The following is a 25,835-nucleotide window of genomic DNA, read 5'->3' as shown; positions in this document are numbered from 1 at the left end:
ATTGATGTGATTCTTGCACTTAAAGGCCATGTGGAATTTGCATTTCTTCTAAATGTATTATTTTTTTTGCTGCCTTATCCACTGGTTGTGTTTTCCTTTGTGGGTTCGTGGAGGGCTCTCTCTCATTCAGTCGCAGTCACCCCTGATGAACAGAAGAGGATTTTGAGGATTCTGGCTCTTGTACTTTTCAATTACACTGTGTTGTTTCTGCCAGCCATTGTTCAAAACATAATTTTGTCACTATCCTTTGAGCATGGTCTTTATGATAATTTATTCACAGTGTCAGGGATCCTAATCTACTTAAATCCTCTTGCTGACTCTTTGCTGTATGTTTTCATAAGGAAAGATGCTAATAGCATGCTTAGATGTTTGTGCTGTGAAAAAGCTATGTGAGAATCAGACACGGATAGAAGAATCCTTCAATTCTAGGAGAGAAGTACAAAACATTGTCCAAACACACAGAGAAAATACCATACTCTGAGTGAGTTTCATTAATCAGTTTTGTTGAAACAAATGTGATTGGGACTATAATTAGCTATAGGCCTAAATAGATTCTGCACTGGCATCTATCATCTATATACAAAAATAATCTTCTATTATATAGATTTCTCTGTATGAATTGTATCCTTAACCTACTACCCATTGTGTTATAAAAACAATAAGTGAACATTTATATTCCACTCAATTTGTCTTCATTAAAAGCCGATTAAATCTGTGTCTTACATACTAATTGTTAGCATCTGTCTTTTTTTAAACGAGAAATAGGCCTAAATTATATTTGGTAAGTGTTATCTTTGAATTTGTAATCTTTTTCTAATATGTTCTGCACTGACCTACTGCGATAAAAAAATAAAATAAAATAAAACATCCTTTGATAGACTTTGAGCAACGCCATGACACCCCTGAATAATTTCCTCTCTCTGCTCTGGTTTTGGTAGAATACTTAAACATTTAAAGTACCAGCAGAGGTAGTAGATCACGGACGGTTTCTTCACGATTCAGTAGCTGAGTGCCTGCTTGCTTGCTGTCAGTGCCACCTGCCAACGGAAGATTCAACTGCCTCTTGCACGAGCAAACAAAGTGGGTGTCGCGGCCGGTCTCTATGGAAACCAGGCAAACTTTACGAGCTGTTTCAGCATACTAACGTAAGTTCACAGTTGGTCGGTGGGTACCTTCATTTCTTTTCTTTAATTTTGGTTTATATTGTTTATCATTGCGAAATGCAGACAAAAATGACTAAACTATCAACAACGCTGAACGCGGAGGAAGAAACACGGGTTGAATCTGAAGAAAAAGACACGAGTGAAGGTGTTGTGTCTTTCGCTCCAGGTAAGTTAATGTCGACATTCAACAACCATCATCAAATAACAGACTTATCAAGAACAGCAAAAAATATCAACCGTAAATCATTTTGGAATATAACGTTAGTGCTGCAATATTATCGTTAAATCCTGTTCTCTCCACGTTATATCCCAGCTGCTTTTTTTAGTTAACATTAACGTAGCTAACAAGTTACATTGTGTCTCATCAAAAATCTAATATTTAACCCTTTCCATCATTTTATACTCAAACCTGTTAACGTTAACTAACGTTACATTAGGTCACACTTTTTTTAAGGTGTCTTTGTTACAATGTAATTAAATATTTAAGTAGGCTACTGAGTAATATTAAGCAACTAACGTTAAGTTACATAGGGTTATGGTTGGATTAGGATTTGGTTGTGGGTTAGTTACATGTAATTATGCATAATTTACTGTTATTACTATGGTAAGTACATGTAACATATGCAACACAAGGACACAGTCAAATAAAGTATTACCCTACATTATTTCACATTCCTTAAAATGTTGAACAGGCTAAATATTTCCTGAAGGTTTAAGTGCCTCTTTTTAGTGATCAAAAAAATAATTAAAAAAAACCTTTTAAAATATGTAATGTCCTATTTTGTATCCTTTTCTGGATAATATCAAACAGGAATACACATTTCTTTCAAAGGTCAAGAGTCTCAGAGTGGAGCTGCTGATGGGACAACGGTTAATGGTGATTCAATAGAGGCCAAAGCGTCAGAGAGCAGAACAATGTCTTCAGGTCCCAGGTGATGAAGTGCAAATGACCTATATGATATTTGCTCAGAACGAAATCGGTTGTTGTCTGAGAAGAACTAATACTGAATGATTTTACTTGTATCTTTCAAGAATTACTAAAGAGTTTTTAAGGGAGCAATGCAAGAAAAACAAACTGTACCTGACGCCAAGGCTGAATGACACTCTTTATCTTCACTTTAAAGGTTTGAAATTGCTTGTGCAGAAGAGGCTACTTCAACGTTGCATCTTTGTTTTTGTTTTTTAGCTCTTTATATACAAAGTTTTCAATTCTGCATTGTAGGTTTTTCTTGTATTGAGGGTTTGGAGGACTATACCGGCCTGCGCTGCCTATGGCTGGAATGTAATGGCATTCGGAAGATTGAGAATCTGGAGAATCAGACAGAGCTTCGCTGTCTGTTTCTCCATCAAAACCTCATTCATACTCTGGAAAACCTGGAACCACTCAGCAAGCTTTGCACACTGAATGTCTCAAACAATTATATCAAGGCCATTGAGAACATATGTGAGTACACAAAAGTGAACATGGTAACAAAATGTATTGTTTGTTCTCTTTTCTTTAATATACCTTAAAGTCACTCATAAAGTTCACCTTTGGTTTTTCAGCCTGCTTGAGTGAGCTGTCCACGCTGCAGATCTCCCATAACACCCTGGAGAATGTTTCTGACATGGAGGAGCTGTCACACTGTCCATCCATCAGTGTTCTTGATCTGTCTCACAACCGCATCAGAGATCCAGCTCTCATCAGTGTTCTAGAGAGAATGCCTGACTTGGTAAAAAACAGTATATCTCTTCCGTCATAAACATGATCAGATATGCCTGCTTCTATCTGTGGACTGAACTGATAGGAGTTCATTCTTGTTTTTTTTTTTGTTGTTTTTTGTCAGCGGGTGTTAAATCTATTGGGTAATGAGGTCATCAAAAAAATCCCAAACTACAGGAAGACTCTGATTTTGCATCTAAAGCAGCTGACCTATCTAGATGACCGGCCTGTGTTTCCAAAAGACAGGTTAGCAGCAGTGTTTTCTGTGCTAAAGTGACCCTAAAGGGACCCCACAAAGCTAGTCTTTGTTACTATTTAGAGGCTACGGTTGAAACTTTTGTATAATTATTGAAGTTTGCTTTGATTCACAGAGCATGTGCAGAGGCATGGGCTGCTGGTGGTCTGGAAGGTGAACGAAAAGAAAGAGAAATGTGGCAAACGAGAGAAAGAAGGAAGATCCAGGAAAGTTTGGATGCAATGACTGCTATCAAAGAGAACGCACTGAAACAACGGGAGGGTCGAGAGCATTTGGAGAAGGGTAAACACACAATCTGTTCACTTATACACTGGCGTTAAAAAGTTTGGGGTCAGTAAGATATTTTTTTTAAATACTTTTATTCAGCAAAGATGCATTCAATTGTTCAAAAATGACAATAAAGACTTTTACATTGTGACAAAAGATCCATTAAAGAATCCTGAAAAAAAGTATCCGGTTTCCACAACAACAAAAACATTTTTTAAAGTTTTTAAATTGTAATAATATTTCACAACATCACTCTTTTTTACAGTGTTTGTGTTTAAATATTTACATTTTTATAAAAATGATCATAAGTGAGCATAGGAGACTAACCCAACCCCAGACTTTTGAACGATACTGTATACAGTAAACACACTCATATTTTCTCGTCTTCTATCTGACATACAGCATCATTAAAAGCCTACGGTTTACCCTCAGGACTCATAGAGCCTCCCATTTCTGTTATTGAGGATCAGAGCCCTCAAAACGAAACACCAGAAATTGCACCTGCAGAGAGTGACAATTCAAAAACAGCACAGGAACAAACTGATCCATCAGCATCAGAGACACAGCACATTTGCCAGTCTGCATCTGATGAGGAAGAGATTATCCAAACAACACTTGATCTAAATATTTCCAACCTGTCAAAATCAGAGAGACCGCAAACAGGTTTAGAACAGATTCTCCATCCATCATTTGACCAGGAACAGACTGGTCAATCGGCAACTTTGGGATTGAAGACTAAAGAGGAGAAGTGGCAGAAAATGCTAGCGCCATACCAAGGCACAGAACCTTCACAGTCACATCACAGCGGTTCAGTCGCAGGTCCTGGTGCTCTCATCACTGAACTGATCTCTGAGGATGAAATAGAGACTATCGTCCTGTCAGAGAGACCAGCATTAACAATTGATGTGAGTCCTTACACCATTGCTCACATCATTATAACTTACATTTGTTTTTACAAGAAATCGCATGATTTAGAATTTCTTTGCAATGTATATTTGATTTATACAGAAACTTTCTATCGTGTTTCACTACTAACAACATTTTCTGCTTCTCCCAAGGATCTTCCAGACCTTGAAGATGAAGACACTAGCCTGATACTCCAAGCAACATCACAGGTAAGAACAGGGTAAAAACAAAAACAAAACAAAAAACCTATATTCGATGTCAATGATACTAAAATTAACACTGGATGACAGAGCATATATAATTAGCATGCTATTTAAAGAGTTGTGATTAAGAATCACATTTTATTGGAAAGTTGTGGAGATTTACATTTTTAAATGTTACATTTTTCAGAGTGTCATCCGTCCAAAGATTCAGGTCATCTCTGACGATGAAACAGAATCAGAAGCTGTTACAAGTTTGTATCACTGGCCTCAGTTAGACGCTGTTGCCCCTGACCAATCGCAGCTGCTTTTTAGTGTCTCCACTAAAAGAACCTCAGTCAAGCAGCAGAGCCCTGACTGTGTCAGTCAACTAGAGGCAGGGGATAACTTCCCCAAGACAGCAGAAACTAGAAAGATGATTCTAATTGAGGAACTGGACTGAGTCTTTAAGGTTGAACTAATGGATGTGTTTCCCAACTTCAGGGAACAAACCTTGGATGTGAATTTAAATTGGATGTCTACCTGATATATAAAAGGTGTTTAACTTTAAATGACAAAATCACATTCATAATTTCATTTAAAATAATAAAAAATCAAATATTAAGTCATTTTGCTTTTACCTTTATTGCAGATATTATAAATGTATTTTGTTAATATTTCACTCTTTTTTTTTTTACACAACTTTTTTTACACAACTAAAAAATAGTTGTAAGAACCAGACCTATATTTTTGTCATAGTTTTTAAACAAGCGAACACATCATTAGTCATGAATATCTCACCAAAGAGCTTGCATATTATATTCTGCATGAAGTCAGATATGTGCCTGTAGCGCTGTCATTGGCATCAGTTCAGGTATGTTAATGCATAGGTTACATCCGAAGCAGCAGGAGAAGAGAGAAACATGTCAGGAGCAGCTCTTCGCTGACGGAGTGGCTGACAGAACGGGCGAGTCCTCTGAGGGTTTCCTGATTGGTTTGGTCAGTGCTGGGAACCAGAGGTGTGGTTGCAGTCACAGCTTGAGTGCGACTGGCACACATGTCGTAGAGGTTCCCAGCAAATGCTGTTTTCCGGGACTCTGCCCTCAAAGATTCCCAAATTTCTGCTGCATCGCCACGGCAACCTGACAACACACCACTCACACACACCTGGAAGGCATCCCATGACCTGCAGCAGATGTAAAAAAAAAAAAGAAAGTGTAATGTAATAAGATAAAACATATTGTAGTTGTATTCAGCAGAGGTGTTTTTGCGTGTGCATGGGTCTCACTTGCAAATGGAGTTGATGTCCTGTGGGTTATCATTCATGGAGCTCACACTGTCACCCAGAGTGACCAGACAGTCCGCAAAGCCCCTGTATACAGCACTACATGAAGGCGTTACTGTTGCGCTCAGCACAGAGGAACAGAGACCTGAAAAAAAAAGAAACAAATTCTAAATATAGCTGCAAGCAGCAATCACCGGGGCCAAGCGCAAGCAAGACGACAAGACATGCCAAAGTGGCTGGGAGTGTGAGACCCACTGCAGCAAGGAGCAATTAAAGACATTTGAAGATGAATTTTGGCAAAATGGTTGAAAAATCACATACAATAACTAAAAATATGATTATCACTTTCGACCAATAGGTGGCGCAGTTACGAAACTGATGTGATGTGGTCAGAGTGAAGTGACAATGACACATACAAAGTTTGGTGTCAATATGTCAAGGCATTGCAGATATAAAGCCTGAATAGTCATTTTGGCATCATGCCTCAACTTTGCCACTGCGGTATACGAAAACGGTTTTGTCTATCGACACGAAATCCATAACTTTTACTCGGCACAGTCTGGAGATGACACGATCCGATTTTGGTGAAAATCGGACGTTCGGTCTAGGAGGAGTTCGAAAAAGTAGGTTTTAAAAGAAAATAAAGATGGCGGACAGGAAGTTTGGCTGACTATGGCAAAATTGGTATCTATGTTTTCAGCATGACCCAAGGAATCTATTGAGATCAGTGTCATTACTATAGGCAAATTTATTCAAAAGTTATTAGCATTTTTGGAAATTTCATTATAACTTTTGACCAAAAGGTGGCGCTGTCTCATAATCTTTTGAGTACCTTTAGGGCTTTGTACTGATGACCCATACTGAGTTTCGTAACGATACGTTCATGCGTTCATAAAATACAGCATTTTAGCACATAATTCAAAATGGCCGACAGCCAAAATGGCCGATATGGAAAAATTGGATATCAGTCAACTCAACATGACGCCCTGAATCTATCGAGACCACTTTTGTGATTTTTGGACAAACCGTTCAGAAGTTATAAGCAAAAATAGCCTTTTTTCATATCTCCAGACCAGTAGGTGGCGCTGCGCCGAAACGCAGCATGTAGCCTCAGGTCATGCTTGTGATGACATGTAGGAAGTTTGGTTTGAATACGATTAAGCGATGCGGAGATACAGCCTTATGTCTGTTTTCGCAAGCGCTACGTAAAATTTGTTTGCGCGTTTATCGAAAACGGTTTGACGAATCAACTTGAATTCCATAACTTTTTGTCCCCACAGCCTGAAGATGATCTGGTGCAATTTTGGTGCAAATCGGACAAACCGTCTAGGACGAGTTTGCAAAAGAAGGTTTTTTGGACAATTCAAAATGGCGGCCATATTTTTATGACGGAAAATGACGTCATAGGGTCCAGTCGAATCGTCGTGAGCTCAGGAATCAGAGGAAAAAAGAATTTTGTTGATAGGCCTTACGGTTTAAAAGTTATTAGCATAATATAAGTGAAACTTTGGACAGGTGGTGGCGCTAGAGGGAATGAGTTAGAGACACCAAAATTGGTGCAATTACTGTTGGGAATGTCCTCTATCAGAATGTCAAACCGGAACAACTTTCCCGCATACGCTTCTATGGGTTGCCATAGACGCCCAGTCGGAAGAAGCAGAATAATAATAAATATAGCTGCAAGCAGCAATCACCGGGGCCAAGCGCAAGCAAGACGACAAGACATGCCTACATGGCTGAAAGTGTGAGACAAACTGCAGCAAGGAGCAATTGAAGACATTTAAAGATGAATTTTGGCAAAATGGTTGAAAAATCACATACAATAACTAAAAATATGATTATCACTTTCGACCAATAGGTGGCGCAGTTACGAAACTGATGTGATGTGGTCAGAGTGAAGTGACAATGACACATACAAAGTTTGGTGTCAATATGTCAAGGCATTGCAGATATAAAGCCTGAATAGTCATTTTGGCATCATGCCTCAACTTTGCCACTGCGGTATACGAAAACGGTTTTGTCTATCGACACGAAATCCATAACTTTTACTTGGCACGGTCTGGAGATGACACGATCCGATTTTGGTAAAAATCGGACGTTCGGTCTAGGAGGAGTTCGAAAAAGTAGGTTTTAAAAGAAAATAAAGATGGCGGACAGGAAGTTTGGCTGACTATGGCAAAATTGGTATCTATGTTTTCAGCATAACCCAAGGAATCTATTGAGATCAGTGTCATTACTATAGGCAAATTTATTCAAAAGTTATTAGCATTTTTGGAAATTTCATTATAACTTTTGACCAAAAGGTGGCGCTGTCTCATAAATTTTTGAGTACCTTTAGGCCGTTGTACTGATGACCCATACTGAGTTTCGTAACGATACGTTCATGCGTTCATAAAATACAGCATTTTAGCACATAATTCAAAATGGCCGACAGCCAAAATGACCGATATGGGAAAATTGGATATCAGTCAACTCAACACGACTCCCTGAATCTAACGAGACCAATTTTGTGATTTTTGGACAAACCGTTCAGAAGTTATAAGCAAAAACATACATTCTTCATATCTCCGGACCAGTAGGTGGCGCTGCGCCGAAACGCAGCATGTAGCCTCAGGTCATGCTTGTGATGACATGTACCAAATTTGGTCTAAATCCGATAAAGCGTTGTGGAGATACAGCCTTACGTCTGTTTTTGCAAGCGCTACGTAAAATTTATTTGCGCGGTATTCGAGAACGGTAATTCGATTCAACTTGAATTCCATAACTTTTGGTCGTCAAGATCTGGCGATGATCTGGTTAATTTTTCGTGAAATTCGGAGCAACGGCCTAGGAGGAGTTCGAAAAAGTAGGTTTTTCGGAAAATTCAAAATGGCGGGAAAACTATTTTGACGGAAAATGACGTCATATGGTGCAGTCGAATCGTCATGAGCTCAGGAATCAGAGGAAAAAAGAATTTTGTTTCTAGCCCTTGTGGTTCAAAAGTTATTGGCATAAACATGAGTGAAACTTTGGACAGCTGGTGGCGCTAGAGGGAATGAGTTGGAGACACCAAAATTGGTGTATTTAATGTTGGGACTGTCCTCTATCAGAATGTCAAATAAAATCAACTTTCCCGCAAGCGGTTCATAGGGCTGCCATAGACTTCAATGGCGGAAGAAGAAGAAGAAGAATAAATATAGCTGCAAGCAGCAATCACCGGGGCCAAGCGCAAGCAAGACGACAAGACATGCCAAAGTGGCTGGGAGTGTGAGACCAACTGCAGCTAGGAGCAATTAAAGACATTTAAAGATGAATTTTGGCAAAATGGTTGAAAAATCACATACATTAACTAAAAATATGATTATCACTTTCGACCAATAGGTGGCGCAATTACGAAACTGATGTGATGTGGTCAGAGTGAAGTGACAATGACACATACAAAGTTTGGTGTCAATATGTCAAGGCATTGCAGATATAAAGCCTGAATAGTCATTTTGGCATCATGCCTCAACTTTGCCACTGCGGTATACGAAAACGGTTTTGTCTATCGACACGAAATCCATAACTTTTACTCGGCACAGTCTGGAGATGACACGATCCGATTTTGGTGAAAATCGGACGTTCGGTCTAGGAGGAGTTCGAAAAAGTAGGTTTTAAAAGTAAATAAAGATGGCGGACAGGAACTTTGATTGACTATGGCAAAATTGGTATCTATGTTTTCAGCATAACCCAAGGAATCTATTGAGATCAGTGTCATTACTATAGGCAAATTTATTCAAAAGTTATTAGCATTTTTGGAAATTTCATTATAACTTTTGACCAAAAGGTGGCGCTGTCTCATAAATTTTTGAGTACTTTTAGGGCGTTGTACTGATGACCCATACTGAGTTTCGTAACGATACGTTCATGCGTTCATAAAATACAGCATTTTAGCACATAATTCAAAATGGCCGACAGCCAAAATGGCCGATATGGGAAAATTGGATATCAGTCGACTCAGCACGATGCCCTGAATCTAACGAGACCACTTTTGTGATTTTTGGACAAACCGTTCAGAAGTTATAAGCAAAAATATAAATTCTTCATATCTCCGGACCAGTAGGTGGCGCTGCGCCGAAACGCAGCATGTAGCCTCAGGTCATGCTTGTGATGACATGTACCAAATTTGGTCTGAATCCGATAAAGCGTTGTGGAGATACGGCCTTACGTCTGTTTTTGCAAGCGCTACGTAAAATTTATTTGCGCGGTATTCGAGAACGGTAATTCGAATCAACTTGAATTCCATAACTTTTTGTCGTCATGGTCTGGAGTTGATCTGGTTCAATTTTCGTGAAATTCGGAGCAACGGCCTAGGAGGAGTTCGAAAAAGTAGGTTTTTCGGAAAATTCAAAATGGCGGGAAAACTATTATGACGGAAAATGACGTCATAGGGTGCAGTCGAATCGTCGTGAGCTCAGGAATCAGAGGAAAAAAGAATGTTGTTTCTAGCCCTTGTGGTTCAAAAGTTATTAGCATAAACATGAGTGAAACTTTGGACAGCTGGTGGCGCTAGAGGGAATGAGTTGGAGACTCCAAATTTGCTATGGTGATAGTTCAGGCTGTCCTCTATCACTGTGCCAATTTGTATAAGTTTCCCGCAAACGGTTCTATAGGCTGCCATAGACGCCCAGTCGGAAGAAAAAGAAAAAAAAGAAAAAGAAAAAGAAAAAGAAAAAGAAGAATAAGAACGGGAACAGATACAATAGGTGCCCGCACCTTCAGTGCTTGGCCCCTAATTATAAATATAGCTGCAAGCAGCCATTACGGGGCCAAGCGCAAGCAAGACGACAAGACATGCCAAAGTGGCTGGGAGTGTGTGACCAACTGCAGCAAGGAGCAATTGAAGACATTTAAAGATGAATTTTGGCAAAATGGTTGAAAAATCACATACAATAACTAAAAATATGATTATCACTTTCGACCAATAGGTGGCGCAATTACGAAACTGATGTGATGTGGTCAGAGTGAAGTGACAATGACACATACAAAGTTTGGTGTCAATATGTCAAGGCATTGCAGATATAAAGCCTGAATAGTCATTTTGGCATCATGCCTCAACTTTGCATCTTCGGTATACAAAAACGGTTTTGTCTATCGACACGAAATCCATAACTTTTACTCGGCACGGTCTGGAGATGACACGAACCGATTTTGGTGAAAATCGGACCTTCGGTCTAGGAGGAGTTCGAAAAAGTAGGTTTTAAAAGAAAATAAAGATGGCGGACAGGAAGTTTGACTGACTATGGCAAAATTGGTATCTATGTTTTCAGCATAACCCAAGGAATCTATTGAGATCAGTGTCATTACTATAGGCAAATTTATTCAAAAGTTATAAGCATTTTTGGAAATTTCATTATAACTTTTGACCAAAAGGTGGCGCTGTCTCATAAATTTTTGAGTACCTTTAGGGCGTTGTACTGATGACCCATACTGAGTTTCGTAACGATACGTTCATGCGTTCATAAAATACAGCATTTTAGCACATAATTCAAAATGGCCGACAGCCAAAATGGCCGATATGGGAAAATTGGATATCAGTCAACTCAGCACGACGCCTTGAATCTAACGAGACCACTTTTGTGATTTTTGGACAAACCGTTCAGAAGTTATAAGCAAAAACATAAATTCTTCATATCTCCGGACCAGTAGGTGGCGCTGCGCCGAAACGCAGCATGTAGCTTCAGGTCATGCTTGTGATGACATGTACCAAATTTGGCCTGAATCCGATAAAGCGTTGTGGAGATACGGCCTTACGTCTGTTTTTGCAAGCGCTACGTAAAATTTATTTGCGCGGTATTCGAGAACGGTAATTCGAATCAACTTGAATTCCATAACTTTTGGTTGTCAAGGTCTGGAGATGATCTGGTTCAATTTTCGTGAAATTCGGAGCAACGGCCTAGGAGGAGTTCGAAAAAGTAGGTTTTTCAGAAAATTCAAAATGGCGGAAAAACTATTATGACGGAAAATGACGTCATAGGGTGCAATCAAATCGCCATGAGCTCAGGAATCAGAGGAAAAAAGAATTTTGTTTCTAGCCCTTGTGGTTCAAAAGTTATTAGCATAAACATGAGTGAAACTTTGGACAGCTGGTGGCGCTAGAGGGAATAAGTTGGAGACTCCAAATTTGCTATGGTGATAGTTCAGGCTGTCCTCTATCACTCTGCCAATTTTCATAAGTTTCCCGCAAACGGTTCTATAGGCTGCCATAGACGCCCAGTCGGAAGAAAAAAAAGAAAAAGAAAAAGAAAAAGAAATATAGCTGCAAGCAGCAATCACCGGGGCCAAGCGCAAGCAAGACGACAAGACATGCCAAAGTGGCTGGGAGTGTGAGACCCACTGCAGCAAGGAGCAATTAAAGACATTTGAAGATGAATTTGGGCAAAATGGTTGAAAAATCACATACAATAACTAAAAATATGATTATCACTTTCGACCAATAGGTGGCGCAGTTACGAAACTGATGTGATGTGGTCAGAGTGAAGTGACAATGACACATACAAAGTTTGGTGTCAATATGTCAAGGCATTGCAGATATAAAGCCTGAATAGTCATTTTGGCATCATGCCTCAACTTTGCCACTGCGGTATACGAAAACGGTTTCGTCTATCGACACGAAATCCATAACTTTTACTCGGCACGGTCTGGAGATGACACGATCCGATTTTGGTGAAAATCGGACGTTCGGTCTAGGAGGAGTTTGAAAAAGTAGGTTTTAAAAGAAAATAAAGATGGCGGACAGGAAGTTTGGCTGACTATGGCAAAATTGGTATCTATGTTTTCAGCATAACCCAAGGAATCTATTGAGATCAGTGTCATTACTATAGGCAAATTTATTCAAAAGTTATTAGCATTTTTGGAAATTTCATTATAACTTTTGACCAAAAGGTGGCGCTGTCTCATAATCTTTTGAGTACCTTTAGGGCTTTGTACTGATGACCCATACTGAGTTTCGTAACGATACGTTCATGCGTTCATAAAATACAGCATTTTAGCACATAATTCAAAATGGCCGACAGCCAAAATGGCCGATATGGAAAAATTGGATATCAGTCAACTCAACATGACGCCCTGAATCTATCGAGACCACTTTTGTGATTTTTGGACAAACCGTTCAGAAGTTATAAGCAAAAATAGCCTTTTTTCATATCTCCAGACCAGTAGGTGGCGCTGCGCCGAAACGCAGCATGTAGCCTCAGGTCATGCTTGTGATGACATGTAGGAAGTTTGGTTTGAATACGATTAAGCGATGCGGAGATACAGCCTTATGTCTGTTTTCGCAAGCGCTACGTAAAATTTGTTTGCGCGTTTATCGAAAACGGTTTGACGAATCAACTTGAATTCCATAACTTTTTGTCCCCACAGCCTGAAGATGATCTGGTGCAATTTTGGTGCAAATCGGACAAACCGTCTAGGACGAGTTCGCAAAAGAAGGTTTTTTGGACAATTCAAAATGGCGGCCATATTTTTATGACGGAAAATGACGGCATAGGGTCCAGTCGAATCGTCGTGAGCTCAGGAATCAGAGGAAAAAAGAATTTTGTTGATAGGCCTTACGGTTTAAAAGTTATTAGCATAATATAAGTGAAACTTTGGACAGGTGGTGGCGCTAGAGGGAATGAGTTAGAGACACCAAAATTGGTGCAATTACTGTTGGGAATGTCCTCTATCAGAATGTCAAACCGGAACAACTTTCCCGCATACGCTTCTATGGGCTGCCATAGACGCCCAGTCGGAAGAAGCAGAATAATAATAATAATAATAATAATAATAAGAACCGGAACGAAAACAATAGGTGCCTCCGCACTTTCAGTGCTTGGCCCCTAAAAAGAAAAAGAAGCAGAATAAGAACGGGAACAGATACAATAGGTGCCCGCACCTTCAGTGCTTGGCCCCTAAATATAGCTGCAAGCAGCAATCACCGGGGCCAAGCGCAAGCAAGACGACAAGACATGCCAAAGTGGCTGGGAGTGTGAGACCCACTGCAGCAAGGAGCAATTAAAGACATTTGAAGATGAATTTTGGCAAAATGGTTGAAAAATCACATACAATAACTAAAAATATGATTATCACTTTCGACCAATAGGTGGCGCAGTTACGAAACTGATGTGATGTGGTCAGAGTGAAGTGACAATGACACATACAAAGTTTGGTGTCAATATGTCAAGGCATTGCAGATATAAAGCCTGAATAGTCATTTTGGCATCATGCCTCAACTTTGCCGCTGCGGTATACAAAAACGGTTTTGTCTATCGACACGAAATCCATAACTTTTACTCGGCACAGTCTGGAGATGACACGATCCGATTTTGGTGAAAATCGGACGTTCGGTCTAGGAGGAGTTCGAAAAAGTAGGTTTTAAAAGAAAATAAAGATGGCGGACAGGAACTTTGATTGACTATGGCAAAATTGGTATCTATGTTTTCAGCATAACCCAAGGAATCTATTGAGATCAGTGTCATTACTATAGGCAAATTTATTCAAAAGTTATTAGCATTTTTGGAAATTTCATTATAACTTTTGACCAAAAGGTGGCGCTGTCTCATAAATTTTTGAGTACTTTTAGGGCGTTGTACTGATGACCCATACTGAGTTTCGTAACGATACGTTCATGCGTTCATAAAATACAGCATTTTAGCACATAATTCAAAATGGCCGACAGCCAAAATGGCCGATATGGGAAAATTGGATATCAGTCGACTCAGCACGATGCCCTGAATCTAACGAGACCACTTTTGTGATTTTTGGACAAACCGTTCAGAAGTTATAAGCAAAAATATAAATTCTTCATATCTCCGGACCAGTAGGTGGCGCTGCGCCGAAACGCAGCATGTAGCCTCAGGTCATGCTTGTGATGACATGTACCAAATTTGGTCTGAATCCGATAAAGCGTTGTGGAGATACGGCCTTACGTCTGTTTTTGCAAGCGCTACGTAAAATTTATTTGCGCGGTATTCGAGAACGGTAATTCGAATCAACTTGAATTCCATAACTTTTTGTCGTCATGGTCTGGAGTTGATCTGGTTCAATTTTCATGAAATTCGGAGCAACGGCCTAGGAGGAGTTCGAAAAAGTAGGTTTTTTGGAAAATTCAAAATGGCGGGAAAACCATTATGACGGAAAATGACGTCATAGGGTGCAATCGAATCGTCGTGAGCTCAGGAATCAGAGGAAAAAAGAATTTTGATTCTAGCCCTTACGGTTCAAAAGTTATCAGCATAGACATGAGTGAAACTTTGGACTGTTGGTGGCGCTAGAGGGAATGAGTTGGAGACACCAAAATTGGTGTATTTAATGTTGGGACTGTCCTCTATCAGAATGTCAAATAAAATCAACTTTCCCGCAAGCGGTTCATAGGGCTGCCATAGACTTCAATGGCGGAAGAAGAAGAAGAAGAAGAAACGGAAGAATAATAATAATAAGAACGCCAACAAAAACAATAGGTGCCTCCGCACTTTCAGTGCTTGGCCCCTAAATATATCTAAATAAATATAGACGCAAGCAGCGATTACGGGCCCAAGCCTGTGGCACCGCCACCCCGGTGCCTTTAGTTGCACTAAAGGCACCAGGGTGGCGGTGCCACCGGCTTGGGCCCTCCATCGCTGCTTGCGGCTATATTTATTTAGATATATATATATATATATATATATATATATATATATATATATATATATATATATAAAAAACCGCCACCCCGGTGCCTTAGATTTCCTGTGCACAACGGGCAATAACGTAACTCTGCTTTGACTGTCGAGAAGAAGTCTGCTTTAGAGCTTGCATCAGTGTGGGTTTTGCAAAAGTGCGCATTGAGGGCACATATAAGAATTTTTATATATATATATATATATATATATATATATATATATATATATATTAGTGTTGTCAAAAGACCCGGTACTTCGGTACCATTTCGGTACTAAAAAAATTAAATGGTAACGGTACCAGCTTTTCTTAAGTACCGGTGTAAATTCATCATTTCATAAATTCGTTTCCTCGCCACGGCCAAAACGTTCGAGATATCAAAAATCCGTCCGCAATTTAGCATCCTATTCTAGCATGATTTACCTTGATTTACCATGTTATAGGATGATTTACCATGATATACCACATTCTAGAATGATTTACCAGGATTCTAGCATGATTTACCTTATTTACTATGATTTTCCATGTTTCTAGCTTTAATAACCATGATTTACCACGTTGCTAGTAATTTTGTGAAGCATCAGAACAAATGAAGTGATAAACTGACAAAATATGATTGTGTTATAATAGTAATTGTTATATAAGGGATTTTTTTAGTGTGTAAATAAATGAATGCAAAAGCACATGTGAAAAGACTATTAATAAGTAGAATGTCCAGCAGAGGGCAGTAGAAGACCACTTATTGACTCACTTTCATTTTACAAGTCTTGATGTTTACCAGTATTTTGCACCAAAGCAAACCAGTTTTTGCATGTTAACTCCATTATGCATGCTTACACACATTACACGTCCATCATAATAACAAATATATAGCTTTAAGCATTTGTTTGTTAGCCAATGCTGAAAGCTGATAAAAAGATTACAAATATAATCCTGCTGCTCTCTCTAGTTGACGACAGTGTTATTACAGCCTCCATCTTACAGTTGAAGTGAATGAATGAATGGAAATTTGGTTTCTCACATATATTTTGGGAATGAGAGAGCGAAAAAATCTGAAACTCGGAGCTTAGATAGTGCTCGAGGTGCCCTGTGTAATGAGACCATCCCAGTGTTGGTGGGCGATTGGGGCCGGGAGTTATTCCCGTTCAAATGCAAACATTTTTTGGCTTATATCTCGGGAATGCCCAGGCCAAATCGCACCAAAATCGAATCGAAGCTAGGTGAGGACAGGCCCTTTCCAACAAGCTATTCCACAAGGATCGGGGTGGTCTGGTTCGGGAGTTACAGCCGATCAAAGGTCGGAGGTCTCGTGATTTTGCGATCGCCGGGGGGGGCGTTCCCGAGCTCCGCGACAATATATTTCGATCAAGAGCCTGGAGAGGACCTTACCATCAAAATTTGAGCGCGCAACGACTTTCCGTTTTCGAGTTATGAGTGAATTGTACTTGGGGGGGGGGGGGGGGGGGGGGGGGGGCGTGGCCACCGTTATACTTTCGCTTTCAGGCTTCCCATTTCTCAGTGTGACACAATTGTCAATAGTAATACAACAATAGATTAATTTTGATCAAATGTCATTGTAAATGTTAAAATACTGATTTTATAAAGTCTAGATATGAATTATATAACAATATTAGGGAGTAGTATGATGAAGAGACAGCAGGGGGCAGTATAATAGCACTTATTGGCTCTATCTTTTTAACAAATCCCTCACACCCCAAACACACTAACAGAGGGAGGGGGGGAGAAAATCCTCCACAAGTCCACATTCAAACAAAAATATCTGACTTCCTGTTGGTCGGAGCTAATGAGTGTAAATTAGAAAGTTGTCCGGATCGAAGAGAAGAATATACGTACCGAGTTTGGTTACTGTAGGTAAAACTAATACCCCATTTTTGACTAAAGGTGGCGCTACTGAGCCCCTTACCACGCCCGTTTCTGAAACTTTGCACAAGTGTACTAGGCAATAAATGTGATATGCATGTTGAGTTTCATGCAATTTGAAGCATGTTAAGAGCCTCAAATGCATCCAAAAAGAATATAAAAGTTTAAAGCGTTGCCATGGCGACAGTATTAAAGATATCAATAATCCTTTCACAGGTCTACATCTGCCGTGTGTTTACATTATACAGATGAAGTTTGAAGCAAATCGGGTAAAAATAAGAGGGTGAATTCAAACCATTTTGAAAGTGACACACTTCCTGCTGCCAGTTGGTGGCGCTATAACTTTGACTCACAATAGTCACATCCATGTGATCGGCCTCTTACAGCGAACACACTGCTGAAGTTTCATCAAGATCAATTAATGTATGAGGATGTTATAACACACTTCCTGTTTCCAATATTCGCCATAAATTCGTTTCCTCGCCACGGCCAAACCGTTCGAGATATCAAAAATCCCCTCACAAGTTTTCATCCTCAATGTCTTGACTTCATGCACACCGAGTTTCGTGGCGATTGGTTGAATCGTCTAGGAGGAGTATTTTAAATTCCATTGAATGCGTTTTTCTAACTACCCCAAATAGCCGACTTCCTGTTGGGCTGGGGTAAAAAGTCAGAGCACGAAGGATATATGAACCGATGAGATCTATAAGTGTACCGAGTTTCATATTATTTCATGCAAGCGTGTTTGATTTATGGACCAAGTTTTCGGACCCCGTTCCAGGGGGCGCTGTCAAGCCCCCCTGCCACGCCCGGGTACCAGCTTCAGTCCGGCTCTAATGGCCGCAGGTTCTGACCCGTGTGCAAAGTTTCAAGAGTTTTTGAGTATGTTAAGGGCCCCAAAAGCCCCCAAACCCTTGAAGAACAATAATAAATATATATATATATATATATATAAATATAAATAAATATAGCTGCAAGCAGCGATTACGGGCCCAAGCCGGTGGCACCGCCACCCTGGTGCCTTTAGTTACACTAAAGGCACCGGGCTGGCGCTGCCACCGGCTTGGGCCCTCCATCGCTGCTTGCAGCTATATTTATTTATATTTATATATATATATATATATATATAAAAAGCCGCCACCCCGTTGCCTTTCGGGTTCCTGTGCACGACGGGCAATAACGTAACCCCGCTTTGACTGTCGAGAAGAAGTCTGCTTTAGAGCTTGCATCAGTGCGAGTCTTTCTGCTCCCCTCCAAACACACACAGAAAAGGGGGGGGGGCCGTCTGTGTGTGTGCCCTCCCTTCCTCCCTCCCCACACACACACACACACACACACACACACACACAGAGAATGGCAGGGGGAACTCTGTCAGAGAGAGACAAAACCACATTCAAACCAAAATATCTGACTTCCTGTTGGTCGGAGCTTATGACTGTAAATGAGAAAGTTGTCCGGATCGATAAGCACAATATAGAGACCGAGTTTTGTGACTGTAGGTAAAAATAACCCACCCACTTTAGTCAAAAGTATCTTGAAAGTAACACACTTCCTGCTGCCAGTTGGTGGCGCTATAACTTTGACTCACAATAGTCACATCCATGTGATCGCCCTCTTACAACAAACACACTGCTGAAGTTTCATCAAGATCAATAAATGTATGAAGACGTTATAACACATTGTGTTTTTCTTTTCTCGCCATAACTTCGTTTCCTCGCCACGGCCAAACCGTTCGAGATATCAAAAATCCGTCCGCAATTTAGCGTCCTCAATGTCTTGACTTCATGCTGACCGAGTTTGGTGGCGATAGGATAATTTTTCTTGGAGGAGTATGTCAAATTCCAGGGGCATGCATTTTCATACAGCCCATGATAGCCGACTTCCTGTTGGACTGGCGTAAAACTTAGAGCACGAAAGTTGTTCGGCCCGATTAAATCTATATGTGTACCGAGTTTCATATTATTACATGCAAACGTGTTTGATATATGGACCAAGTTTTTCGGACCCCGTTAAAGGGGGCGCTGTTGAGCTCCCCTGCCACGCCCGGGGTACCAGCTTCAGCCCAGCCCTGATGTCCGCAGGTTCTGACCTGTGTGCAAAGTTTCAAGAGTTTTCGAGCACGTTAAGGGCCCCAAAAGTGCCCGAGAAGTCCCACACAGCAGAGAAAGGGTTAAAATAAAGCCCCCCTCCTCTCTCACACACACAGACACTGAGAGAGACTGGCAAAATTCCCATCAAATCACATTCAAACCAAAATATCTGACTTCCTGTTGGTCGGAGCTAATGACTGTAAATTAGAAAGTTGTCCGGCTCGGGGAGATAAATATAAATACCGATTTTTGTTACTGTAGGTAAAACTAATACCCCATTTTTGACTAAAGGTGGCGCTACTGAGCCCCTTACCACGCCCGTTTCTGAAACTTCACACATGCCTAGTACCTAATAAATCTGATATGCATGTTGAGTTTCATGCAATTTGAAGCATGTTAAGAGCCTCAAATGCACCCAAAAAGAATATAAAAGTTTAAAGCATTGCCATGGCAACAGTATTTAAGATATCAATAATTCTTTCACAGGTCTACATCTGCCGTGTGTTTACATTATACACATAAAGTTTGAAGCAAATCGGGTAAAAATAAGAGGGTGAATTCAAAGCATTTTGAAAGTGACACTTCCTGCTGCCAGTTGGTGGCGCTATAACTTTGACTCACAATAGTCACATCCATGCGATCGGCCTCTTACAACGAACACACTGCTGAAGTTTCATCAAGATCAATTAATGTATGAGGATGTTATAACACACTTCCTGTTTCCAATATTCGCCATAAATTCGTTTCCTCGCCACGGCCAAACCGTTCGAGATATCAAAAATCCCCTCGCAATTTATCATCCTCCATGTCTTGACTTCATGCACACCGAGTTTCGTGGTGATTGTTTGAATCGTCTAGGAGGAGTATTTTAAATTCCATTGCATGTGTTTTTTAAACTACGCCAAATAGCCGACTTCCTGTTGGGCTGGGGTAAAATGTCAGAGCACGAAGGAAATATGAACCGATGAGATCTATAAGTGTAGCGAGTTTCATATTATTACACGCAAGCGTGTTTGATTTATGGACCAAGTTTTCGGACCGCGTTCCAGGGGGCGCTGTCGAGCCCCCCTGCCACGCCCGGGTACCAGCTTCAGTCCGGCTCTAATGGCCGCGGGTTCTGACATTTGTGCAAAGTTTCAAGAGTTTTTGAGCACGTTAAGGCCCCCAAAAGTGCCCAAAAGGTAGTAATATAATAATAAATATAGCTGCAAGCAGCGATTACGGGCCCAAGCCGGTGGCACCGCCACCCCGGTGCCTTTAGTTGCACTAAAGACACCAGGAAGACGGTGCCACCGGCTTGGGCCCTCCATCGCTGCTTGCAGCTATATTTATTTATATATATATATATATATATATATATATATATATATATATATATATATATATATATATATATACATATATATATAAAAATCCGCCACCCCGGTGCCTTTAGGGTTCCTGTGCACGACGGGCAATAACGTAACTCCGCTTTGACTGTCGAGAAGAAGTCTGCTTTAGAGCTTGCATCAGTGTGGGTTCTGCAAAAGTGCGCATTGAGGGCACATATCAACCACAAAGTATGCGTGAGCACCCTTCTGAAACCTAAAATGAAAAATTAGACACCCAGTCTCATGGACTTAACGGACACATGAAATCAGCAGCCATTGTAAGTAAACAAGACCAAAAATTCATATGAAGTGTGGTATATATAATATATATATATATATTAAAAATTTTAAGGGACAAGACAGAGAATTTGACTTGCCTGACCTGATTAGAACAGTGAAAAAATAAAATAAAAAAATGGGTTGTGCAAAAGGCTCATCGAGGGCATATTTTTTTGCCAGATTTTTTTAAAAAGTTTAAATATATCAAAACAGAAAGATTTTTTTACATTGAAAAACGTGCAATGAAAAAACAGGAATAGGGGAGGGGAATGACAGACAGAGGGAGACAGAGAACTTTTGAAACTAAAAAAAATAACATCCTAACTTTGACAGAAAGTAGTATTTGATAATGTTTAAATATACATAAAAATGCAGCATTGAATTAATTGAAATTAGTGTACTTTAAAACACTTGTTTAAAAGAAAAAACACATTTATACATAGTATAAAACACTAGATGGCACAATATACCTATTTTTAATAGTCTTTCTGCCCCCCTCCCCACACAGACACACACAGGAGGGGCTGTCTGTGTGTGTGTGGCTGCAATGTCAAGATTGCAATGTGTGTGTGTGTGTGTGTGTGTGTGTGTGTGTGTGTGTGTGTGTGTGTGTGTGTGTGTGTGTGTACGAGGATCGATCGAAAAATGGAGACATAAAAACATACTCTGTCATTTTGTTCATACAGGACATCATTCAAACTGCAAAGTGTTTCCTTATATTTGTGTACACTCGCAATAAAACACAACATTGTGCTTTTGTTAAACTATAAACTCTTGTCAAACTGTAACCTACAAATGTCACCCAACCAAAATCACACACACACACACACAACAATGTTGACTGTTTTTGTTCTGTTTCAGCAGCGAAAATAGTTAAACAAAGATCACAGCAGAACCATTGCGCATCTCAGTGTTTTTTCATTAGTGAATGATTCCGCATTTTGAAAGAATCGCTTGACTCAAAGATTCAATGATCAATCCATAAAAATCTGTGTCATTCATGAATGACTCAGTCATTTGAACGACTCGTTTGAACGAATGAATCAATGACTCGCTCATTAAGACGGTCGCCTGGCGACACCTAAAGGAGGTTTAGTGTTATGTTTAAAAGTAGCCTTTCATTCTTTGCAACGATCGTTAATTAACTTATATTTAAAACAATCTTGTAACATTATTTAATGCATTGTTATTTTTCAGTGTAAAATATTTAATTTGATCAGCCACAGGGTAGGCTAACAGTCCTACAGTGTCTTATTATTCTAAATAATTTAATTTATAGATCAAATTTAGAAATTAAAATTGAACTATGAAGCATACATTTAATAAGAGTAGGGTGTGACTAGGTATAGATATTACATACAGATATTCAAATATAGTGGGCACTAGCCTATTAAAACCTGAACGTGTCCGCTTAATAAATCGTGAGCTGAATGAGTCTCAGCAAACATCAGCACAAGGAGTCCAATTTCATTAATCATGAGTGAAGAGCTGACTGAAAAGATTAAGAATAATAGGCTATTGAACACGCAATTCAAGCAATCCCACCCCCGAAATGGCGCTATGTTTAAAATTAAACGAAATGCTCACGGCTGCACGAGCAATAACGCGTTCACGGCGAGGAACGAGCAGAACAGAGTGAATGTGTTTTAGTTCATTCAGACGTCCAGTAGCCTACTTACTTTGGCTTTTAAGTTAGCGATTTAAAAGCCCCCGCTTTAATCACACATCGATTAACCGGTAGGAAAATATTCTAACAGTCACTATTTATATAGATACAATATACAATGGGCCTACCCGATTTTGATCACAAGAGGGCAGTATTGCCCTATGTATGACTTATTTTTTGACTAAATAGCGCATTCTGGCTGTTTTTTAACATATACATAATTCTTAAATTGAAAAAAAGAACAAAATGGGTTTAGTTCTGATATTTGTGTACTTTTATAGAGAAATAAATGGTGAATAATAACATTTTTAGAAGATATGAGGCTTTTAGTGTTTCCTTTTTTGGACATTACAATCCCTCGCCATAGCAAAACCGTTTGAGATATTTAATATCCGTTCACAATTTAGCATCTTTAATGTATTTTCATCATGTTGAAAAAGTTTGGTGTGAATAAAATAAACCACCGCTAAAAACTTGTAGTCTAAAGTATACCATAAATCACATTCAAACCAAAATATCTGACTTCTTGTTGGTCGGAGCTAATGACTGTAAATCAGAAAGTTGTCCGGCTCGATGTGCACAATATACATACCAAGTTTTGTGACTGCAGGTAAAACTAACCCCCCCACTTTTGTCAAAAGTAACACATTTCCTGCTGCCAGTTGGTGGCGCTATAACTTTGACTCACATTAGTTACATCCATGTGATCGGCCTCTTACAACAAACACGCTACTGAAGTTTCATCAAGATCAATAAATGTATGAAGACGTTATAACACATCGTGTTTCTCTTTTCTCGCCATAAATTCGTTTCCTCGCCACGGCCAAACCGTTTGAGATATCAAAAATCCGTCCGCAATTTAGAATCATCCATGTCTTTACTTCATGCTGACCGAGTTTGGTTGCGATTGGATGAATTTTCTAGAAAGAGTGTTTCAAATTCCAGGGTCATGCGTTTTCATACCAATCACAATAGCCGACTTCCTGTTGGGCTGGCGTAAAACTTAGAGCACGAAAGTTGTTCGGCCCGATGAGATCTAAATGTGTACCGAGTTTCATATTATTACATGCAAGCGTGTTTGATATACGGACAAGTGTTTGAATCCCATTCCAGGGGGCGCTGCCGAGCCCCCCTGCCACGCCCGGGTACCAGCTTCAGCCCGGCCCTGATGGTTCTGACCTGTGTGCAAAATTTCAAGAGTTTTCGAGCACGTTAAGGGCCTCAAAAGTGCCCGAGATTTTGCACACAGCAGAGAAAGGGTTAAACTAAACTAGCCCCCCTCCTCACACACACACACACACACATACACAGATCCCCCCCCCCCTCCCCTCCCCACCCCACACAGACAGACACACACACAGAGAAAGGCAGAGAGACAGAGAGAGACACAATCCACATTCAAACCACAATATCTGACTTTCTGTTGGTCGGAGCTAATGACTGTAAATTAGAAAGTTGTTCGGCTTGATAAGATCAAAACACACGCTGAGTTTTGTAACTGTAGGTAAAACTATAACTAAGTTATAACACTTTAAGCATCCTTTTTTAATCATAAATTCGTTTCCTCGCCACGGCCAAACTGTTCGAGATATCAAAAATCCGTCCGCAATTTAGCATCCTCCATGTCTTGACTTCATGCACACCGAGTTTCGTGGTCATCGGATGAATTCTCTGGGAGAAGTGTTTCAAATGCCAGAACATGCGTTTCCATACAGCCCATAATAGCCGACTTCCTGTTGGACTGGCATAAAACTTAGAGCACGAAAGTTGTTCGGCCCGATGAGATCTATATGTGTACCGAGTTTCATATTATTACATGCAAGCGTGTTTGATATATGGACATGTTTTTGAATCCCATTCCAGGGGGCGCTGCCGAGCCCCCCTGCCACGCCCGGGTCCCAGCTTCAGTCGGGCCCTAATGGCCGCGGGTTCTGACATTTGTGCAAAGTTTCAAGAGTTTTTGAGCACGTTAAGGCCCCCAAAAGTGCCCAAAAGGTAGTAATATAATAATAATAAAGAAGAAGAATAAAGAATAATCTGAAGGAAAACAATAGGGCCTTCGCCTTTTCAAGGCTTGGGCCCTAATAAAGAAGAATAATCCGGAGGAAAACAATAGGGCCTTCGCCTTTTCAAGGCTTGGGCCCTAATAATAATCCTTTGGAAAACAATAGGGCCTTCGCCCTTTCAGGGCTTGGGCCCTAAATATAGCTGCAAGCAGCAATCACCGGGGCCAAGCGCAAGCAAGACGACAAGACATGCCAAAGTGGCTGGGAGTGTGATACCAACTGCAGCAAGGAGCAAAAGTGGCTGGGAGTGTGAGACCAACTGCAGCAAGGAGCAATTGAAGACATTTAAAGATGAATTTTAGCAAAATGGTTGAAAAATCACATACATTAACTATTCAATATGACTATAAAGTTAGGCCAAATAAGGTAAACTTGGTATCTATGTTCCCAGCTTGACCCAAGGAATCTATTAAGACCAGTGACATTTCAATAGCCAGATTTATACAAAAGTTATTAGCCTTTATAACAAAATAACTAAAACAAAATATAAAAAGTTATAACAAAATTTCCAAAATTGTGTTATAACTTTTTATATTTTGTTTTAGTTATTTTGTTATAACTTTGTTATGACGCTGTTTCAAAATATTTTGAGTACCTTGTGATCTGTCAGACACATTAAGGAGTCACAAAACGGTATTTATTGTTTAAATGTCTCTAAAAATGACTACATTTGAAAGGTGAGACTTTGTAAATTCATATCAAAAGTACATGTCTGTCTTTTTTCTGATCCGCAATGTATTTTTCACTACGTGAGAACTTGGTGTGGTGTGAGAGTGGCGTCGCTTGTCAGACATAGCAACAGTAACTAAAGTGGTCGGGTCTTTGCGACCGGTCATTGACAGTATGGACGGGGATTCGTCAGTCCCAATTCAAAACAAATTTCATCACAATCAATCATTGTTCGTTTCAAATATGTTAGAGCATCAAAATGATCCATGGGTGAAATTGATTGGATTTAATTAATTTTTTTGTCAGTTCCTATCATAATTTTAACATTTTGGCGTTATTGTTAGCTATTTACCAATGTTTTCAAATTTCCTTTGTTTGCATGTTTGGTATTGTTGGACT

The 25,835-nt window shown here is 39.9% G+C and overlaps 2 protein-coding genes across 7 annotated transcripts in view; one reads left to right on the top strand and one right to left on the bottom strand.

Moving 5' to 3' along the window:
• Positions 1-1,045: 1,045 nt before the first annotated feature.
• Positions 1,046-4,936, top strand: dnaaf1 (dynein axonemal assembly factor 1; the record flags this gene model as incomplete). 4 transcript variants are annotated; one of them, XM_079587892.1, is made up of 11 exons in its annotated part: positions 1,046-1,145; positions 1,227-1,329; positions 1,996-2,095; positions 2,196-2,287; positions 2,386-2,607; positions 2,709-2,875; positions 2,990-3,111; positions 3,237-3,403; positions 3,821-4,293; positions 4,447-4,503; positions 4,685-4,936. In XM_079587892.1, exons 2-11 carry the CDS (start codon positions 1,233-1,235, stop codon positions 4,934-4,936), a joined length of 1,749 nt encoding a protein of 582 aa, XP_079444018.1. In that variant the 5' UTR covers positions 1,046-1,145; positions 1,227-1,232. The 4 variants fall into 4 exon arrangements, with proteins under 4 accessions (XP_079444018.1, XP_079444016.1, XP_079444017.1 ...); XM_079587890.1 differs by having other exon boundaries at positions 1,975-2,095; XM_079587891.1 differs by having other exon boundaries at positions 1,105-1,329.
• Positions 4,937-5,112: 176 nt separating this feature from the next.
• nrn1lb (neuritin 1-like b) overlaps positions 5,113-25,835 on the bottom strand; it is a 70,520-nt gene continuing 49,797 nt past the window's right edge. For 2 of the 3 annotated variants that reach the window (XM_079587955.1, XM_079587953.1), the window contains 2 exons: positions 5,762-5,903; positions 5,147-5,659 (listed from right to left, as the gene is read on the bottom strand). In XM_079587955.1, the coding sequence (XP_079444081.1) occupies positions 5,365-5,659; positions 5,762-5,903 (437 nt within the window). In that variant the 3' untranslated portion in view covers positions 5,147-5,364. Of the gene's footprint in view, positions 5,660-5,761; positions 5,904-25,835 lie in introns of all 3 variants that reach the window. The other variant, XM_079587954.1, reaches the window with a different exon arrangement.

This window comes from Phoxinus phoxinus (assembly GCF_949152265.1).
Source record: "Phoxinus phoxinus genome assembly, chromosome: 2".
Lineage (NCBI taxonomy): Eukaryota > Metazoa > Chordata > Actinopteri > Cypriniformes > Leuciscidae > Phoxinus > Phoxinus phoxinus.
The sequence above is the reverse complement of the archived record's forward strand: the minus strand, read 5'-3'. Positions and strand labels throughout refer to the sequence as shown.